The 21296-nt window shown below is 41.9% G+C and overlaps 1 protein-coding gene across 1 annotated transcript in view; it reads left to right on the forward strand.

Moving 5' to 3' along the window:
* Positions 1 to 21296, forward strand: part of NLGN4X (neuroligin 4 X-linked) — a 262042-nt gene that overhangs the window by 29642 nt on the left and 211104 nt on the right. Inside the window, exon 2 of the mRNA XM_045538117.1 lies at positions 5694 to 6446. Coding sequence (XP_045394073.1) covers positions 5975 to 6446 — 472 coding nt within the window. The 5' untranslated portion in view covers positions 5694 to 5974. The remainder of the gene's footprint in view (positions 1 to 5693; positions 6447 to 21296) is intronic.

Raw genomic sequence — 21296 nt, forward strand, 5'->3', positions numbered from 1 at the left:
TTGAGTTTGGTGAGAGCTGTTAACACAAAGCCTGGAGATATTTGCAAGTTATTTGACAGATTTAGAATTTGTGTTTGGGAATCACTTAATTAGGCACAGAAAACCAAGCATTTAATGGCCTTTTATTATATTCCAGTCCTCATATTGGCTTTAGATATGCAGAAAATGGGTAAGGAGAAAAAGGAAAAAAGAAAACTCCACAGTTAGGAATAGATACTTTCATGAAAATGTAAGCTCCAAAGGGTTCGGAACTCTGTCTTTCCCCCCCACTATTTCCCTATAACCTAGAATTGTGATCTTTATGGGATACTTAAATGGTCTGAGTTTGTGTCCCTACTAAATTCCTATGTTGAAACCCTAAGCCCCAAGGTTATGCTGGTTAGGAGGTGGGGCCTTTGGAACATGATTAGGTCATAAAGTCATGAGTGTGGATCCCTCATGAATGAGATTAGTGACATTTCAAAAGAAACCCCAGAAAGGTCCCTTGTCCCTGCCACCACATGAGGTAATAAGGAAAAGACAGCAATCTAGAATCTACTGGTACCTTGATCTTGGACTTCCGTCCTGAAGAACTGTGAGCAGTAAATGTCGATTGTTCATAAGTCACCCAGTCTGTGGTGTTCTGCTATAGCAGCCTGAGTGGACTAAGACACCCCATGACTAAGTTTTGGTGTTGTCTCATTTATGTGGCCATGGTAGGACCTTGGTGTCCACATCGGTTGCTCTACAAAGATCCATGTTCTATTTGTGATCATATCTTTGGCCTACGCACCTATGGAATATCTTTCTATCCAATCTGACTGAGCAACATGTAAGGCACCCACTCCATCCCCTGGGGTCTAGTCTGAGTTCTGCAAAGCCTCCTGCTGAAAACGTTGGCTTCTACCACTGCCACTCAAATGTGTTCCTACCCATTAACCTCCAGTGGAAGAACAGACATGGTAGGCAAGGTGATGGAGTTGATATCTTGAGTTGCCATGTGATGCAAAACCACCTTGGAGATATACATTTGGCATTTTATTTATTTTTTTTATTTTTTTATTTTTTAGAGAGATTGGGTCTTTCTATGTTGACCAGGCTGGACTTGAACTCCCTGGCTCAAGCAATCCTCTTGCCTTAGCCTCCCAATGAGCTGGAACTATAGGTGTGCACCACTGTGTCTGGCCATGGCTCTTTACTCTCCATTTACTTAATTTATGGCTAAATATCATGGTTCAAAATGGTGGATTTTTTTAATGAGATCTGATTTTAGAACTGATAGAAACTACATAGATGATTGTTTGGAGAACTCTTAAGATCTGACGAAAGGCAAAGTAGATCATAATCTCGCTCGTGTGGGACATGAAATCAAGACCAGAATATTAGACTATAAACATGTACAGAAATAGACTGGCAGAATGCTGGCATTGAGTAAACCTTCAGCATGGATTGAGTGTGTGTGTGTGTGTGTCTGTCTGTCTGTGCACACACCAGTGCATGGCGGGGGCGGAGGGGGGGAGGTTATTCACGTAGGTAGCAGGTAGAGCGTTGGGTTTTAGAACAAAAGATACCTCCCACTCAGGGACCATAAAATGCTGGTGTCCTCACCAGAGACAAAAGAAAAGGAAAAGCGAGACGTCTGCAGGTTCCTCAAAGTTTTGGGAATAGCTATTGTCGGCTTTCTTAGCAGGCAGTGGAGCAGGATGGCTGCAGGAGCTCGGTGATTTGGACAAGGACCAGAGTCTATTGCTCTTGTCTTCTTGATTCTCCGGAATGAATGTGAGAAGAAGTGGATCTCCTAAGTGCTGCTTGCTCTCAGCAACCTCTTAGCAAGGGGGGGATAGCGTGGTGACTCTCAGACCTTCGACGTGGCTGGAAGGCATATGCAGGGAAGGCTGCTTGCATCTCATTTGTCCTCTTATTTTTTAATTTAATGCATTCACAAACCTCCCTGTTTTCTAATATATTCCAAGGCAAGGCTGTAAACACCCAGGAGACATGATTTTTTTTTATCCCTCATAAGGCCCAAATACCAAAATACCTGTGATCAGAGCTTACCTTAATTAAATAGGTATCTTACAATTAAACCAATCTCAATTGGAGGGATGCATACCTTGGAGAGGAATTTAGTGCAAGTTTTGTTCTGAACCCTTTATACTCTGATCAGCTGGAATTGTGTGAGCTTTGTCTTAATTACTACCTCAGGCAGAATAACTGCCCTGCAGGGGACCATCTGAAATACCCAATCAAGTTAAAAATCAAGTCAAAATGCCATTCTGAGATATGCCTACGTCCTGCTGTCTTTACAGAGAAACATGCTATACAGTCCTTCACTCCCTATGTATATATATATAGTCAATGAAGTTACGCTTTTGACTTCTTTTTGTAAAATTTTTTATTCGTTAGAATTTTTAGAATTCGTTTCGTAGTATCTCCTTTTCATTTGGCGAAAATTTAAAATCTATCTTATCTATCTATGCATAACAACATTTCACCCCTTTTTCAGTTCGTAAAATTCACATGGGGGATCTTTCATGTTTTTGGCCCTGAGATGGACACTGGTTAAATTAACAGTGATTCTTTAATGAGGATGATTAAATGATTAATAAATAATAATTAATGAATAATTAAGTCATACTCATTTAATGGCTTTATCTTGAAAAATCCGCATTTCTTATTCTGATAAAAATCTCAAAGTTGCCCAATGTTTGAATATGATATACACACACGCACACGTATATTAGCAGCAATGATCCTGTTTTCTGAATGTGCCCGCAGATCCATAATCATGTACACAGCTGCCATACATCCATAGGTATGGCTTAGAGCCATGGTTCTCACCTGGGGGTGAGATGGGCCCCTAGGAAACCCTTAGCGATATCTAGAGACGTTTTTGATAGTTGAACCTGGGTCCAAGGTGCCACAGTCGTCTACTAAGCAGAGGCTGCAAAATACCAAGCAATGCACAGGAGAGACCCCACAACAGAGAATCATATAGTCCAAAATGTCCATGGTGCTGAGATTGAGAAACCCTTGGCTTTAGGTTATGTTACTTTTGTGCAAATTAGCCAAATTTTTTTAAAAGTGAGGAAATAAGAGAAAAAGAGCTCCCTCAACTTGTGAATATTGTGAATGCCTAACTCCTAGCAAGTGTGCAGAGGCCTTTGGCCTCCTCCTCTTAGGTTGCAGCCGGTTCATAAGCTCCCGGTGCCACTCCGGACCTTGTGGGGCGTGAGTTTAGACAGAGAAGGGACTTGATCTTACGACTCCAAGCATGAAGTCTGGGTGCGTCCCGGCTCGGTCAGTTGTATCCAACACACAGCGTGTAGGTAGTCTGATCCTGGTCAAGTTCAAGAACTTGGCCGGGCGAGGTGGCTCACGCTTGTAATCTCAACACTCTGGGAGGCCAAGGCCGGTGGATCGCTCGAGGTCAGGAGTTCAAGACCAGCCTGAGCAAGAGCGAGACCCCGTCTCTACTAAAAATAGAAAGAAATTATCTAGCCAACTAAAAATATATACAGAAAAAATGAGCCGGGCATGGTGGCACATGCCTGTAGTCCCAGCTACTCGGGAGGCTGAGGCAGGAGGATCGCTTGAGCCCAGGAGTTTGAGGGTGTTGTGAGCTAGGCTGACGCCACAGCACTCACTCTAGCCCCGGTAACAGGGCAACAAAGCAAGACTGTCTCAAAAAAAAAAAAAAAAAGAACTTAAGGGTGAGCCAGAGTTCCTCATGGGGTTCGCTATATAAGCCCTGGAAGAAAGCCACTAACTGGATTCTACATTTATTCAGCTCTGTGATCCAGGGACTGCGCGGTACCTGGAGTATACTATCGCGTTAAATCTAAAGTAGCTGTTAGCTGATTCTTCAGTAAAGTGAAGTCTGGAGAATTTAGATGACTTGCTCTAAGCTTGCTCAACGCCAGTAGTGAGCTGACACCAGAGCTGGCCCCTTGTGTCCCTATACCCATGAGTGCCTTGGGCAGGTGTGTGTTGAACATCCCCACTTGCTGTGTTTATGGAGTGGGTATCCTCTGTGCTGTGCACACAGCGCCTACGGCCACACTGCCTGCTCTGCTCAGCTCCGTGCAGTGGGTGGGACGCCTCGTTTCACCTCAGGTCCATGGAGGTGGACTGCCTTCCCTGAGCTCATAGAGAGAGCATCCCGGGACCCAGGTTGGTCTGGATTAAAATTTAATGGTGTCACCTGTTACCCTGGGAAAGGCTCCACTAGTTGAGACGCAGAAGGGCTTTCAGGAAAACCGAGGCACCCAAACATGTCGTCACCTCGTTGTTGTGCTTGTCTGCCTCTTAATTATCCAGAAATTGGATCACTGTGTGGCAGACATCCAAGTGTTGTCGACTGTAGGATTCAAAGATAGAAGCAAACACATAAATCGGCCATTTGGTGAGATGCTATTTTTCACTTTCAACGTTACGATCCAGATTTTTAGTGCGTTTCCGTTCAACTCTGATGAACTTTGCCCAAGATGTCATGCGTTCTGTAATTTTCCCCAGTGGTCTTATCGTTCCATGATAAATCCAGCTCTGATATGTTTTATTAGAAGACATTAGCTCTGTGACATTCTGCTGAACTGATGGCTTAAATGAAACACATGATTATATTCTAGACCACAATGCTCTGAATAGCCTACACAGTCCTTAGAAACACGTGTGCCTATTTTTGAGTTGAAGAACACTCTGTTGAAAGGCGTTGAACGGTTTTTGCAACACCTAATGAAAAGTTTTCCATCCCTGAAGGATCATTTGCCATGCTGTCCACTTTGCAAAGAACTCTCTACTGTCATATGAACAATGATTTATCTGGGGACACTCATATCATCCATGTCGAAACAAATCAAGGTGGCGTTCCTTTAAAAGTTGACTCTTTCCCGGCTAAGTAGGAAGGTGCTCAAATGCACCATCAGCTTTTTAAACAGGCTGCAGGGTGAAGAGTATACCCCGAAAGGCGTGCAGTGGATTACTCCAAAATCAAGATAATTGTATCAACACTTTTAATTATGAAGTTTTCCAGTGAGCAGCAATACAGCATGTACTTAAAACATACCATCTTCTTTAGTTTTGTACAACGAAGTGGAAATTCAGGGTGATGAAATATGTACCCTAATTATATATGTAACTGAGTAAAACAGTGAGGATTAGTATCCACAGCTTACCTTCTTCCCATTACCTGATGTTCCGTTCCTGGTACCTGATACGTATCCACATGTCATGAAGGCAGATAGCCCTGGATCTGTGCTTCCATTTTCCCCATACTGGAAAAAAATTTTAGAGCTCCACACTCTAAAATTTCCCCTTACGAAAAAGTGACAGTTTCCTTAAGCATTTGAGAGACAGTGTTCTCGGAATGTCTCCCTATTGATCAACCAAGCTTGTAAGCAATAGTGAAATTGGGAGGTGTCCTTACAATCGTCTGTGTAACACGTACAACCTTTGGGGGTTTGTGTGTTCATCCAACAAAGACTTCGTTGAGCATTTCCTGAATCTCAGGCATCGTTCCTTGTGATGGTTGTGCAGCATGAACCAGGCAGGTGATGTTCTTGCCAACGTCTCCTACATGGATTTGCCAAGGTTCAAGCTCATGCATGAATAAGAATTTTGTAGAGGGAGGTTGCAGACTGCATGGGAGAGACGGCAAACGTTAGCTGGTTGTGGCATTGAATTCATCATCCTTATCTGCTTTCTCTTCCCCTTAGGCTGCCTTGGCGTTTTCGTAAGGAAGGAATCGTGGTCGCTGGAGGTGCTGGACGATCACCGCTTCCTTGGAGTGTTGCACCTGCTGGAATCCGGTTTCAGGATTAAGGGAGGGCCGCCCTCTCGCAATGGGAACCGCCTCGCTTGTTCTTAACCTTGGGCTCTGTCTATGTTCAGTCTGAGGGTCTCCCCTGGGTCTTTCGCTGTCGGCGGGCTCACCTCACGGCTTCGTCTCCTTGGAGTCCTGGCATCTCTGGGACGGCGGCGGATGCGGGTGTGAGCCATGTCGAGTCCCCGGGGACTGCTATGGCTGCCTTTGTTCTTTACTCCGGTCTGCATCATGCTGAACTCCAACGTCCTCCTGTGGATAACCGCCCTGGCCATCAAGTTCACCCTCATTGACAGCCAGGCCCAGTATCCAGTCGTCAACACCAACTACGGCAAAATCCGGGGCCTAAGAACACCCTTGCCCAATGAGATTTTGGGTCCAGTGGAGCAATACTTGGGGGTCCCCTATGCCTCACCTCCCACTGGGGAGAGGCGGTTTCAGCCCCCGGAACCCCCTTCCTCATGGACCGGGGTACGGAATGCGACTCAGTTTGCTGCTGTCTGCCCCCAGCATCTGGACGAGAGGTCTTTGCTGCACGACATGCTGCCCATCTGGTTTACTGCCAATCTGGATACTCTGATGACCTATGTTCAAGATCAGAACGAAGACTGCCTTTATCTGAACATCTACGTGCCCACGGAAGACGGTAAGTACCTCGTGCAAGCAGAATATATTAAGAGTACCCACTTGCTCAGTCACAGAGAGGTTTGCCAAGAGGGTCTTATCACGTCCCATGCATGATGTTGTCTCTAACCCTTGTATTCATTTATTTTCTTTTCGTATTCCGAATGCAGTTCTTGCGGCAACTTGTTCCGCGTCTATTTGCTGAGCATCCACTGGATGGACACAATTATGATTAATGACTTTAATTATTTTCATCTATTACACGCTGAACCTTGTTATAGTGTTTTATTTGCAGATGGTAACCAGTATGAGCATTGGGTGATATGTTATACCCGAATCATCTGTAGAGGAGTGAAACAATAGAAAATAACAGAATTATTACTAAGTACTTTATCGTGCTCGAGTTTGCAAACTGAAAGACACAAGGAAGGGTTTCTTCTGCCTTAATGACATAGGAGATCAGCACCTTTCTTGAGTCTTAAAAGGAAAGAAAAAATGATTGTTTTTCATACTCAAGCCAGGGGTAGTTCTGAAAATGGTTGGATTTCGTTGTTTAGAATCCACTTTGTGAACATAAATTTGGGCCCTTTTTGCTTCCAATATTCTCTGTAATCAAACAGCAAAATATAGTCTGATGATTCTAGCTACATTAGAGAATAATGTGCTTGCTTTTAATAAAATGGTCTATTTCTATGCAACAGCAGTGAAAATCTCTAAACACAGTAACGCTCAATGTATTAACTTAATTCAATGCTAGTAAAACTTGGATAGCTTCATTTTCGTGTAGATGTCAAATTCAAATTTTCTATGAAGACTAACCAAGTTATGCCACAACGATATCACATTTCTCAGTTAGCATTTCCATAAGCCATTTTTAGGCAAGGAGAAAGGAAAACAGAGAATGAGATCTTGCGGGAATGAAAAGAGGTAATTTCTGGGAACTATGGACATATCTACTACAGAAATTAGAGTGTATTCTTTGTATAGAATGGGTATAAATCTTTATGTAGAGTGGGTATAAATTTCTTTTATGGAGAATTTTTTTTCTCTCTCCTTTCTTTTTTTTTTTTGGTAAATTTTAATCCCTGGAAAATGTTCTCCAGGAAGAGTCTGTTGAAAATGTGAAATAGACAGTTATAATAATTCAAGGATCACACACATTTTATTGCATCTGCCATGTTGTTCTTTCTCCATGGAAATGCCAAAAAGAGAACCTAAGTGGATTGTCACGAGAAATCAGACCAGGGCTGTGCATCGTTGAGATTACAAAGAACGGCCCAGAGAAAGGAATTAAAGGGCTGTGCTTCATTCTATGAACAGTCTCTGGCATAGTGCCCTGTCGTTATGGTGACAGAACACTCAATTATCTCGTATAGTCCGGGCCTGAATGCGACTCCAGGAGTTAAGCCGACATTTGGGTGCTGCACTTCCACGTGGGGTTCCGCGCTGTCTCCGTGCATAACGGTCCCAAGTAGCAGCTTTGTACATGCATCCGTCCATGGACAAAGCTCCCAAAACCAATTAGACTCTTCACTGCAGCAGCCACCTGGGTCAAGGTCTTTCTCGTAATGAACTCGTAATGAACTATTCAAGTAAAAACTAAACAGAAGGAGAGCCCAGAAGGAGGGGGAAAAAAACCCCTAAACAGGACAAAAGATTAAAATGGCTTTCATAGTACATTCCATGTGCTGGTGTCTACAAGCTAGTGAGTTTATGGAGCTAACCTTGGCAGCAACGAATGCACTTCAAACAGAATGCCTCCTTAGGTGGGACATTGCACTGAATGAGACCACCCGTGGGAAAAAAAAATCTATATCCTCCCTGATTAGAGAACCATATATGTGCAATTGTGTGGATGGAGACCACAAACAATTTGGCCAATTCATTGAGATTCAGTATTGAATTGGAGTTTGGGGAATACAAAAGTGTGAACAATGCTACCTAATGAAAAAGCAGTCTAAACCTAATTATAAACCCGCTTCCACTTGTTTAGTTCTTCAGGCTTTACTGAGCAATGTGCACACAGGACCTTAACTAGGGAATCAGAAATCTAATAGGGGCTGAAAAGGTAGACTCTATCTGCCTACGATATGTAAACATTGGGATTTTGCTGGTGAGAACTCAGAGCTATATGCCTGGGTGTTCGCACAAACAGCAGTTCACAGCATACTGGTGCAGGAGTTGTGTGGGTGGTGGAGGCTTGTTTGCTTGTTTGTTTTCTTGACTATATCAGCTTAAGAATCAATGTGGAGGTTTAGATGTTTAATTATCGGTTATTCACTGAATGAATGAACTCCAGTTCCACTCAACACGTTAAAATTATGGAGTCATGCTCATTCCGCAGGCTGTGTCTTAGCTCATACCAGTGCATTTAGTTAACACTATAACCAACAATACTTGATTTTTGGAATATAAAATTCCACTCTGATGTTTTATTTTTTAAAATAACTGTCTTTCTGTCTTAATCAGATTGGCACAAATTTCTGCCTTTGTACTTCCATAGAATGTGGAGATGTACTCAAAATTACAAAAAGATTGTATTTCAGAAACATATTTATCCTAAACGATAACTTGCATGAGGAAAACTGTTAGAAATTTCTTTGTAGTATAATAGTTTTATGAAACATAAATTTTTTTCTGCAGAAAACAGAATAATTTTTAAAATTCCCTATAAAATAAACCACATCCTGCTAAAGGTGAATCTCCTAGTATATATTGGCATTGTGATGTGCTAAACGTAGGCTTCTTTATTTATTTATTTATTTATTTATTTATTTATTTATTTATTTATTTATTTATTTATTTATTTTGAGACAGAGTCTCGCTCTGTTGCCCGGGCTAGAGTGAGTTCCGTGGCGTCAGCCCAGCTCACAGCAACCTCAAACTCCTGGGCTTAAGCGATCCTACTGCCTCAGCCTCCTGGGTAGCTGGGACTACAGGCATGCGCCACCATGCCCGGCTAATTTTCTCTATATATACTTTTAGTTGTCCAGATAATTTCTTTCTATTTTTAGTAGAGACGGGGTCTCGCTCTTCCTCAGGCTGGTCTCGAACTCCTGAGCTCAAGCGATCCACCCACCTCGGCCTCCCAGAGGGCTAGGATTACAGGCGTGAGCCACCACGCCCGGCCATGTTTCTTTATAACTTATTCCTACTTTACAGAGTTTGTTATTTAAGTTTTCATGGGTTATTAATTTATCTTTGGTGTCTAGATGACAGACTAATTAATTAACTTGAATTGCGTGTTTAACCTTTGGATAGCTCCTCAAGTAAGGTCAAAATTAGTGAACCCAATCAGAGCTATAGTACCATTGTTGTTAACAAGGAAGGGATGGAGCCAGAATCTGCATGGGGTGTGTGTGTGTGTGTGTGTGTGTGTGTGTGTGTGTGTGTGTGTGCGTGTGAGAGAGAGAAAGAGAAGGAAAGAGAGAGAGACTGAGAGTTGAGACACAAATTGCAAAAGCCAAGCTGAGAAGTCCAAATCTCACGTTGGAAACAATAAGTCCATATTAGTTCATACATGAAGGGACAACATTGCAGTTTAGGATTCCTCTCCATCATGGGGTAGACTAAACAGAAAGATGTGTTTTTGAAATTCTCCAGCTTCTTAACAAGAACCTTTGGTGTTATACAGAGGGGAGAAATGGGAGATGTATTTTGAACGAAATGCCCAGACAAGCTGTCATGTTAAGTACAAACAGGACAGAAGAAAAAGCCATAGATAAGTCCAGGGTGCCTTGGGGAATAGAAAAAGCCAAAGTGCCACTATGTGGTGGACCTAAACTTGTGTTTCCTCTCTATATCCTCGAACATACACCTTAATGTCTTGTCCTTGAAAGATTTCTAGACGAGAACAGCCTTACATTCTCCATCATGGGACTATAAAGATATTAATAAAAGTCACTATCCTTGTATTTTCACTGTAGAATGATAACAACAAATGCCATTATGATTTCTATGAAAGAGAAATTGTTTGCCAGCAAGACCATTGAGAGGAAGATGTTAAAGATGCAGCCACTGAATGCAAGGTGTCACTCCCATCTTTCTTCCACAGTGTGACACCTGACCTTTTCAATTCTATGACTTCAGAAAGCTCTCCGTTATGATCTGCTAGACTTAGGCTTGTTTCTTTATAACTTATTCCTGCTTCATAGATTTCGTTGTTTAAGTTTTCATAGATTACTAATTTCTCTTTGGTGTCTGGATGACAGACTAATTAATTAACTTGAATTGCATGTTTAACCTTTGGATAGATGCTCAGATAAGGTCAAAAGTAGTCAACCCAATCAGAGGCTATAGTACCATTGTTCATAAGGAAGGGATGGAGCTAGAGTCTGCATGGTGTGTGTGTGTGAGAGAGAGAAAGAGAGAGAGAGAGAGGGAGGCAGAGTATGTAGATTTGCACAATTAATAAACTTAGAGATAGGAAACCAAAGTGTCTTAGTTAGGGAGCACAGAAGGTTCTCTGACTGCTCAGGGACAACTTGTTTGCCAGAAAACTTGATGGCAGCTCTACATGGTTGAGCACTGTTGCCCTGAAAGATGCGTGGGATACATGGAAAGGCTTCATAGAAAGACGATCTGATGAATGGGAATTTTGAACATGCAAATCTGGGTCCATCGACCAACTTGGCCCTGTGAGTTGCAGCTGCAACCACTCGGGTGTGAGGTGGGGAGTGGGCACGGCGGCTGTGCTTAGTGCGGCTGTGTCTGGCAGTGCCGTGTCCTGCAAGCTCTCAACTCGCTGTAGCTGCTGACCCTAACGCTCTCTAGGATAGACAAACTGGTGGGATAGCCACAGTGAGAGAAGGGCCTCCTTTTGCATTTGACTCTCTAATAAAATGAGTTCGCTTCCCTTAAGGACAACACTAGATGGAATCCAAGATGCAGACAGTTTATAGCATGGTTTTCACCATTGAAAACCTCCCATCTTTTCTGCAAGTCTGACAACTTTTCTACCGTTCTGCATCCATCAGGATTTATTTGTTTCCAAATGGTAGAAAACTGCCTAGCCTTAGTCAGGCTTTGAGGGGGGAAACATGGAAGTTTATCAGAAGGGCTGTGGGATACCCAAAGTTAGTGCGAAAGTCGAGGATGACAGGAAAGCAGCTTGACTTTGGAGGAGACTGAAAGCAGTGACTCAAAGGACATCACAAATCTTCATGTCTGGTTCTTTGCTTCTTTCTGGAAACCCGTCTGCTCTACTTGCTGGCATGACAGGGTCCTCTGCAGTTGCTGGAAGTTGCATCCTGTTAATTCTCAACACCACCAATGAGGGATAAAGCTTTTTAATTCCATATTAGGAATCCCAGGGAAGGGTTTCGATGGTTTCAGTCAATCCAGGAGCCCACACCTGGGCCAAAGTAAGAACAGACAAGACCGGGCTGTTCTTGGGTATACCAGATGGTTGCGATGGAGGGAAGGCCAGTTCTCGCAAGAGGGTATAGGCACAACTTCACTGCACTGCCAGAAATGTTTTCGAGCTCTTATTATGTACCAGGCATGCTTTAGATGCTGAGATCACAATGAATACAAACATTGCTAATTTTGAGACATAGGTGTTAGGGTGGAAGCCTGCTACGTCAGGGTGGAGAAAGATTTCCCATGCAGAAATTAAGATATAAAAGTAAAAAAGTTTATTTTATCCTATGGAAGGATAGAGACAATGAGAGAGAGAGAGAGAGAGAGGGAGGGAGAGGAGAGAGGAATGGGGGAAGAGAGCAGAGAGAAAGGGAAGAAAAAAGAAAGAGAATGTTATGCCAGGCCAAATGGCTCACTGATTTTAAGGGAGACAAAGAGAAAAAAAAAATAGTGATGCCGTCAGTTGATAACAAAAGTGGCAGCAGGTAGATAACAAAAACTGCAGGATGCCAAAGTCCAAGAGCTGACTTACTGCCTTTCTTTGGAAAAGGGATTATGGCAGGAGATGTGACTCTGCCCTGGAGATGTGATTGAGGCTGTAGCTCATTCTCCTGCTGTTGACTCCGGAACTCTGTAAGAGCAGATACTCAACAAACAATTTTGAAAGAGAGAGATTTACATCTCTTTTCTGTCCATTCAGCTCCTTTCAGAAGTTGTGCACAACAGAACTCCTGCAGGGTGCTTGTTAGCAAGAGAACTCCCAGGAGAGATCTTTAACTGTTACTGCGGAAATGGTGGGATTAGGTGTTTTCCTGTTATTTTTGCAACGCCGCCCCTTTCATTGGGCAGCATAATTCCTAAAGTGATGTGCAAACCCTAATCCCTGGACCTGTGAATAGACTGCCTCACAGGGCACCTGCCTTTTCCAAAGATCTGATTTAAATAATGACTTTAAATGACAAAAGGGAATTAAGGTTGCGGATGGAATTATGTCTGCTAACCAGCAGACCTGAAAATAGGGGGAATATATCCTGGATCGTCTGGGTGAGCAGAACAGATTAGCAAAGACCCTCGAATGTGGAGGCCGATGGGAAAAGCGGAGATCAAAGTTGAAACAATGTCAGAAAAGTATACCTGGTCACTGCTGGCTTTGAGCGCGGGTAGCGTCCAGGACACAGCAATGCAGGTGGCCTCTAGCCAGGTGGCAAAGACAAGGAAACCGGTTCCCCCCTAAAGCTTCCGGAAGGGAGCACAGCCCTGGTGACCCTGTGATTTTAGCGTGGTGGAACTCTGACCTTCAGAACCGTAAGATCATAAATGAGCGCTGTGTGAAGCAACAGTTAGTGGAGATTTGTCACAGCAGCATTAGAAAACTAATAGACTTTACCACCGTTTAATATTATTTGAGATTCATAACAAAGCATATACTGTGAGTGAAAACAAATCGCTGCAGCGTTTTGGTTTTGGGGCTTACGGCCCCTACCCATTCTGAGATCCGAGTGCAGGTCTTTCCCTTCTTACAGCAACGGTGACTAGTAGAAAACACCCTCAGGCGCTTAGAGCTTGCTGTTTTCCCCAAGCACGTCAAGGAGACGATACCGGTTCTCACTTTGCAGATTTGAGGCTGAAACTCTACAGGGGGAAATACGCCACCTTGTGTGTACCGTGTCGATATAGCGTAATGGCGGCTTGTGCTGAACGTCATATTCCAAAGATACACTCATTGGACACAGGAAAGCAACACCATTTAACTTGTTCTAGGTGACTGAAACAGATGTCCAGAGTACAGGGCATTGCGTGACGGAGAGCAAAACATCCAAATTGTTCTCATTCCTCACAGGTCTCTGCAGAAGCTCACTCATGATGGCAGTTGCCCCTGTAGACGTCTTATTGTCCTACTGAGCAGCCACTGTTGACAACAGTCCTTTGGGCTTCCCACTCCCTCCCTGTAGCCCTCAAGCCCCCAAGCCCTGGGGTCTGTGCTGAGCAAAGTGATGCTCGGTCCTTTTAATGTAAATCATGTCAACTTCCCTAGCTCAGCTTGGAGCAATGGCCACAGCTTGTTTGCTGGAGTTAAAATACCAGTTTATCCCCTTAACAGATGAGTGATTATAGGGGGAAGTCACCCAGCTTGGATGTGCGGCAGTTTCCTCGTGAGTAATACAGAGGTGGCTGAGCGGTTTGAGATTGTGATCCATATAAAGTGCTTTGTATATCACCCGGCACATACAAACATTGTGTAGTCTGATGTTAGCTGTACATAATTAATAATAGAAAAAAGGACCAGGAAATTTCCGCGAAATTGCATGTGTCTAATATAGATATTGTCAATGGAAAAGAAGACAAACTCTGTAAAATAATTTAAGGAGGTTTATTCTGAGTCAAATTTGAAAACCCTGGCCTTGAGCAAGTGGATTCGCGGAGTTTGGTTTTATGCATTTTGGGGAGACAGGAATTACAGGTAAAGTCATAAATCAATATATGGAAAGCATACACTGGTTTGGCCCGAAAAGGTGGGACATCTCCAAACAAGGGTTTACTGGTTACAGGTGGGTTTAGGGATTAAGGCAGTACATCCGAAAGCAGGAGCTTAAAAGTCATGGGTGGATTTAGGGATTCTTTAGCTGACAATTGGCTTGAAAGAGTTAGGTTTTGTCCAAAAGACTAGGAATCAGCAGAAAGGAATGCTTGAGTTAAGATAAGGGTCTTCTATCTTTTATGTCATACTATACTGGAATCATATCCAAGGAGCAAGCCACATCTTAAAAACCTGTTTACGGCAATTTTATCATTTGTAGATGTGAGTCACCAGGCCCCCTTAGAAAGGAATTTTTTGCACAAAGAAAAAGATCAGAGTTCAGTCCTCATATATTTTTATGTATATAAACACAGTACATAATACATCTTAATTGTTTGTAAGTAAGTGTTGGCTTGCTGTGCTAGGGGTCGGCGAGCTTAAGAAATGAGGTGGAGGGCCTCATCGTTTCTCCTTTTTTTATTTCAAGATATTATGGGGGTACAAACATTTTGGTTACAAGTAATGAATGACTTTGCCTCGTCCAAGCCAGGGCTAGAGGTGTGCCCTTCCCCTATATAGTTTAAGAACCTCATCATTTCTGACAGCTCCCTGTGTGTCTTTCACAAAAGGGATTTTAGAGGGGAATAGTATTTTTACAAAGAGAGGAATATTATTGTTTTACTGCTAATGTTAGCCATTTTGAGCCTTAGTCGTCAAATGGATTTTTAGCATATGTGACTTAGAGGAATTAAATCACCAAGAAAGGAGTAAAAATTTACTTCCTGGAAAAGTGCCTTAAAACGTCAAAAATCAGTAACACTACTCTTTTTTGTGTATGAGATTAAGGAAAAATTAATTTTATTTCTCTTGCTGTCTAGGCACAAATATTCCAAGCGTATACATAGAGTGGCAAAATCTAGGTGATAAATGAAAGAAAACTTAACTATGTTAGCACAATAAGACAGATGTTTTAACTAATCACCATCAACATGAAACTACGTGAAAATAATTAAATTATGCCAATTTTCTTTTGTCAGTTGGTTGTTTGACATTGTGTAGACATAGGTTATAGGTAAAGATAATTATGAAAGATTATTAATTAAAGATCTTCCTGACATGGATTAATTGAAAAGTTTTTAGTATTTTGTGAACACAGTTAAACCAGAGTGGATTTCTGGCAGCATGTGTCTCTCCCAGCTTAGAAAGCTTTCAGCAATTTGAATATAGAATAATAACCTTACTGAGGGTTTAGAAATTACATATGTTTGGAATAAAATGATTTGGTTAGTATGAATTATGCCTGCTTGAATAACTATGAAAAATCTTTACCTAAAGAACATTTTCTGTTACATTTCTAATTTTCCATTACCTAATCTTGATTTAATTCCATTTGCAATTTAGATTTTTTCATAATTAGAACAAACTCAAATTACCTAGAATGTATTAAGAACCAATTTTGTTATACAGTGCATATCATAAGAAATGTTTAAAAAAACTATCAAAGATAGAAAGTTTAGATGCAACTTGGCTAGTGGAATATTTGGCCATTTGGAATAATTAGCTCATTATTTACTTGTGTAATTCTCTATTGCTCCCTAAAACTTGTTATAGTTTTATTTGTTGTCAATTGATACTGCTGGTTTGGATAGTGTCAATTATTTTCCATATTATTTTAGCCAAGCCATTTAACCTTTTTAATACTTAGTGTCCTCAGCTATTAAAAATAATAGTAATATTTTTAATTATACATCCTCTGAATATTTTTTTAGGATTATAGTGATTTGGGGGGTAAGCTACTACTTGGGAAAGAATTATAAAACAGAAATGATCAGTATGTTCCTCTGACTTAGATTTTATGTTAATTTAATGTTAATCCTATTACATTGTGTTTCGTTGGACGATTTGAGTTCTTTCTTTGCTTGAATCAGGAAACAGAAACCCTGGCTGAAAGCAGGTTCCCACTTTCCTAAGTCTGTTGGTTCTCCTATAACAGGTGGTTTTCATAATGAATTAATTTAACATTCTCTGTTTTATGTTTAAGAACCTCTTTCTTTGCTGTAGTAGCAGTAAAACCGCAGTGAAAGCAAACAGAAATTGAGAATTTGTGAGCTCCAGATTTGAGGACCACAGAGACATTGTGAGATATCAAACTTTAGCTCTCAGTAAGTCAATCAGATGCACATGCCACACACTCAACTTAAAGGCAAAAGGACCAGAGGGAATGCCTGGGAAAGAGTGATCTATTCATGGACTAACTACTACTAAAAAAAGATGAATCAGTGTAGTTTCCATCTTATTATTTCACTCTTCTATTCTATGCTGAGGTTCAGAGAAGCATGTCTAGGTTGCCACAACTTAGAAAGTGGTGGAAGATTAAAAAAAATGTAAAATTCCGTTAGATTTTAACGGTGTTAGACTTTTGGTGGTGAAGGTGAGCATTGGTATGTGGTTTGTGGTTGGTATGTGTGTGTGTGTGTGTGTGTGTGTGTGTGTGTGTGTGTGTGGCGTAGGAGGGAAGGCTACGGGAGAAATACCCACAATTCAGTTAAGGTCAACTATGTTACAACTTTCTGGGAGAAGCCAAGTTATAAAACATCTAAAATACTCTACACTCCCTTTGTTCCTGAAACCCCGAGCATCATAAAGTCCCCTTTAAGCAAGAAGCCGTCTTTGTCTGCTGTGAATGTTGTTGAGTGCGGAATCCTCCAGTTTGCCCTGGGGACAATTTCTGCTGCCATCAGAAAGGAAGAACACTGGAGGAATTGACTTATCTCCAGCAAAGGAGCTTTTGTGGTGGGTTTCCACGAGATAGGACTCCTTTTCTTCTTCCTTAAAACGGATGCCTTTGGCCACATAATCCATCATTCAGTCAACAAGTGAACTTCCAATATTCACCTGATACCCCATCTGCCTCTTACGCATCAACTCCAGCCCCAACTCACACCAATCAATCTATTGATCCAATCCCAACCCAGACTCTTTGGAGGCTTTCTTCTCTTTTCTACTCCTTATTTTCTTTGGAAACAAAGTATTCAGTGACTGCTTTAGGATTTCAGGGGTCACAGAGAGGAGAATCTAAGTCTCTGTTTTCCAGGGACAAGCCTTGCTAGAAAGGTGTTCAACCAGCCTTGAGATGAATGAACATACAAGCCATGTGCACATGTGCTTGTGCAATGAGGAAATGCCGGCCAAGTTCCTTAAAACGGAGCTTCTCGTTTATTGCTTCTTTCGATGCAGGGAGACATAAAGAATGCAAAATGGGGGAGAAGGGAGAGATAAAGCTATGACAGAACTATAGGAGGCTGCGTTGATGGTATAATTTAACATGCAAAGTGCTCGCTCGGGCCTTTTTTGCATTGTTACATTTTGACATTGGAGGATTTGTAAATGGAATTCCATCCAAATGAGTTCTGATGCATATTTTTCTTCTCAGCACGCTGTGCAAGAAGGTTAAATCAAAGAACATGAGGTTCCGCCCTTCCCAAATTCAAATGTGCTTTTTATCACCTGGTGTTTAAATGATTAATCCAAAACCTTTCAGTCTCCCTCAAGTTTTTAAGCTAGCAAAATAGTCTCGTAACTCTATATTCATAATGTATTAATCCAGATAACTAGTATGAAATCAAGTTATAATATTATTTTGGGGTGTTTTAAAAAAGCAGTTTAAGTTTAAAAATAGGGAAGTAAGTAAACCTTGGAGAGAAAATTGCCTCTTTCCTAAGGATATTAAATGGTTAAAAATTTATGTAAATGTAGATTACCTATTTTATTTTGAGCTAAAAATCTGAAAATAGTGAGGTCAAATTTCACCATAGCACATTCTAGAAGGATGTTCACATTTTATATATGTATATGTCTACTTTTTTCTTTTTTTGCAGAAGGGAATTTTGCTGTATTAAATAGTATACTGGAAATCTACCTGCCGGTATGTGGTTGAATCAACTAGGACTGTGATCGTAGAATTATAAAATCTTCTAAGGAGAAGGAGCTTTAGTGGGCATTGAATCTAAACTCTTCCACAGTACAACATTTTCCTGTTCATACTCTTTGACACTCTAAGCAGAGCTGAAATGTCTTCCCCAGGGGTACCAGAAGTTCAGTTTAATGATGATGTGACAAGTCTGCACTCCCCGGTAGACAGTAAACCCTCGGAAGGCCCAGAGCAGGCTCCAGGTGAAGGAATGTGTGGTCTGTGTGAATGCATGGGACCAACGAATGAACTGCTAACACCTGCGCACCCAGCCTCCTTGAACCTGGCCAAGGAAGGCAGTTGCAGCTTTGTAAGTGCGTTCACTCGTTTTTGGAAAGAGTTGGTGCTTTTTACCTGAGTGATCTCTGCCAACAGAGCTGAAACAATTAGGAAGGTTTCCTTCTTCTGCCAATAGATCGCTTGGAAATCTTGGAAGATAAGATAATATGTTCCTTCCAGGTAGTCTTTTGCAAGCATCCTTAGCGGGCCTTCTTTTCTCCCGCAAGGGGCTTTGAGACCCTCCCCTCATTCTTGCTATCCTACTTTGCATAGGCTATAAACTGATTATACATCGAGGTCCCGGACCCACACAGTTACTCCTGAAGTCAACCAACAGGGCATGCACTTGTTCTCATTCATCCATTGCATGCTATTTTCACACCCAGAGTTGATGTTAGATTTTTTTTTTTTTTCTTTTTGGCAAGTACATTACACTCTTGATTTGTATATATTGAGCCTGAAACCATGTGCTTTTGTAAATTATTTTAAAGTAATATATTTTATAATATGACCTAGTAAAAGAAAATAGGATACCTCCACTTCCTATGACACACTGTGGGAACGCACCAAGACAAAGCCATTTGCTGCTGCAGTTCACTTTTCCCCAGAGGACACTGAATGCACGATTACCAGCCGGCCCAGAAGCCTGTTTGCTGCGCTTTTCCCTGAAATACCAGGCCCCTGAGGTGTAACCGGAGAAGGCTGTGTGAAAGTGTGCTACAACGGCCACTAGCCACTAAACTAATCGGTTTGCCTTTGAGAGAGCAGTGGGTTGCCTGTTTTTAAATGCAGTCCACTATAATTCGATGGAAGGGAGAAGGAATCACTTCCAAGAAATTCAATAAAGTTCATAGGTTGGAAAGGGATTGAGCTCATCATAAGAGAAAGCTATCTCTAGACTCAGGGGAAAATGAGCTTCCTCTGGCATTTTATTCAATTTAAGGTTTTGTAGTCAAATCTGATCATCACTGTCATCATCATCATCATCATCATTTAAATCTGAATAGCTATGAGAAGGTACTATGAGGTGCTAGCCTAAAAGGAAAAGTTTCTATGAAGATTTTGAAATTGCTATTTTAAGACCGCAGAAGATTGGTTGGAATCTGTGTTTTAAAAACGTTTACAGGCCACTTCATAGCTGGCAATCTTGCAAATTTTTCTCTTCATGGGTTTTTTTTTTTTTTTTTGAGACAGAGTCTTGCTTTGTTACCTGGGCTAGAGCGAGTGCTGTGGCGTCAGCCTAGCTCACAGCAACCTCAAACTCCTGGGCTTCAGCGATCCTACTGCCTCAGCCTCCCGAGTAGCTGGGACTACAGGCATGTGCCACCATGCCCGGCTAATTTTTTTCTATATATTTTTTTAGTTGTTCAGATAATTTCTTTCTATTTTTAGTAGAGACGGGGTCTCGCTCAGGCTGGTCTCAAACTCCTGACCTCTAGCGATCCACCCGCCTTGGCCTCCCGGAGGGCTAGGATTACAGGTGTGAGCCACCGTGCCCAGCCTCTTCATGGGTTTTGAGTTGACGTGTGTCATAGGTTGAATCGTGTCTCCCCACCCCCCCCCCCCAAAAAAAAGGTTTGTTGAAGTCTTCACTGCCTGTAGCTAGGAATGTCACCTTACCTGAAAATAGGGTTTCCTCGCTAACACCTTCATGTTGGATTCTGCCCCCCAGGACAACGAGACAATAAATTCTTATTATTTCAAGCCACCAAGCCTGCAGTAATTAGCTACAAAAGTCCCCTAGGAAATAAATGCAACCTGGGTTATGTATTTTCTGCCTGCACAACCTGCCCAGGGCAGAAGTCAGAATAGTTGTCTGCATTCTCTAAAATCCTCTGTGAGTGTCCATTGCTCTCACCTTGGGGACATCCTCTTGATACCTTTTTGGTCCTTAGGCTGTCTCCTCCCCTTCTGCTCACCAGAGAAGTAGGTCTTGGCTTCCAGTTTCCCCAGACTAGGATTTTCCAAGTGAACAGACACAGCTCTCATGGAACTCCCTGTCTGTTGTACTCAAGTATGGGAAGGACGTAGGACCTGCTTCTAACCGATGGAATATGGTAGAGATGATGGAACACCACTTCCAGGATTAGATTGCATCAGCCTGTAGTAATATTCCTCAGAAAAAGCTAATGGTGTGTGCTTGGTGATCCAGCACTGGTATTATCCACTACAGCTTCATGAAACCTGGTCAATCCATTACAGTGGATGGTTACTGCAACCAACTGGATGAAATGATGAGGATGCTTGTGATTAAGCAGCCAAGATTGGTCAATAGAGATAGGCCAATCCTCTTGTAAGACCACACTTTGCAAAATAACAACACTGCTCAAACTATAGAAGCTGAACTTGGAAACTGTTTGTCACCCACCATATTCACCAGACCTTGCACCAACTGACTACCACGTCTTCCAGTCTTTGGACCACTTCCTGCAAGGAAAAATATTCAATTCTTAACAAGCTGTGGAAAAATGCCTTTCTCAATTTCATTGCCACTCACTCTCCAGGCTTTTTTGCTGTTGGCATAAACAAGCTACTGTTAAGATGGCAAAACTGTGTTGATAGTTTAGGCACATACTTTGATTAATTGTACTGCTTCTTGTTTGAGATATAATAAAGTACATTTTTGATTTGAAATTGCACATTTCGTATGTAATGACCTTTATGTCCTGCTAGCATAAGCTTTCGGTCAGTCGCCTTCTTGTTTTTATACCTTGATGAAACAAAGGGGCTGTGTTGGAAAGGTC

The sequence above is a fragment of the Lemur catta genome, chromosome X (assembly GCF_020740605.2).
Source record: "Lemur catta isolate mLemCat1 chromosome X, mLemCat1.pri, whole genome shotgun sequence".
Lineage (NCBI taxonomy): Eukaryota > Metazoa > Chordata > Mammalia > Primates > Lemuridae > Lemur > Lemur catta.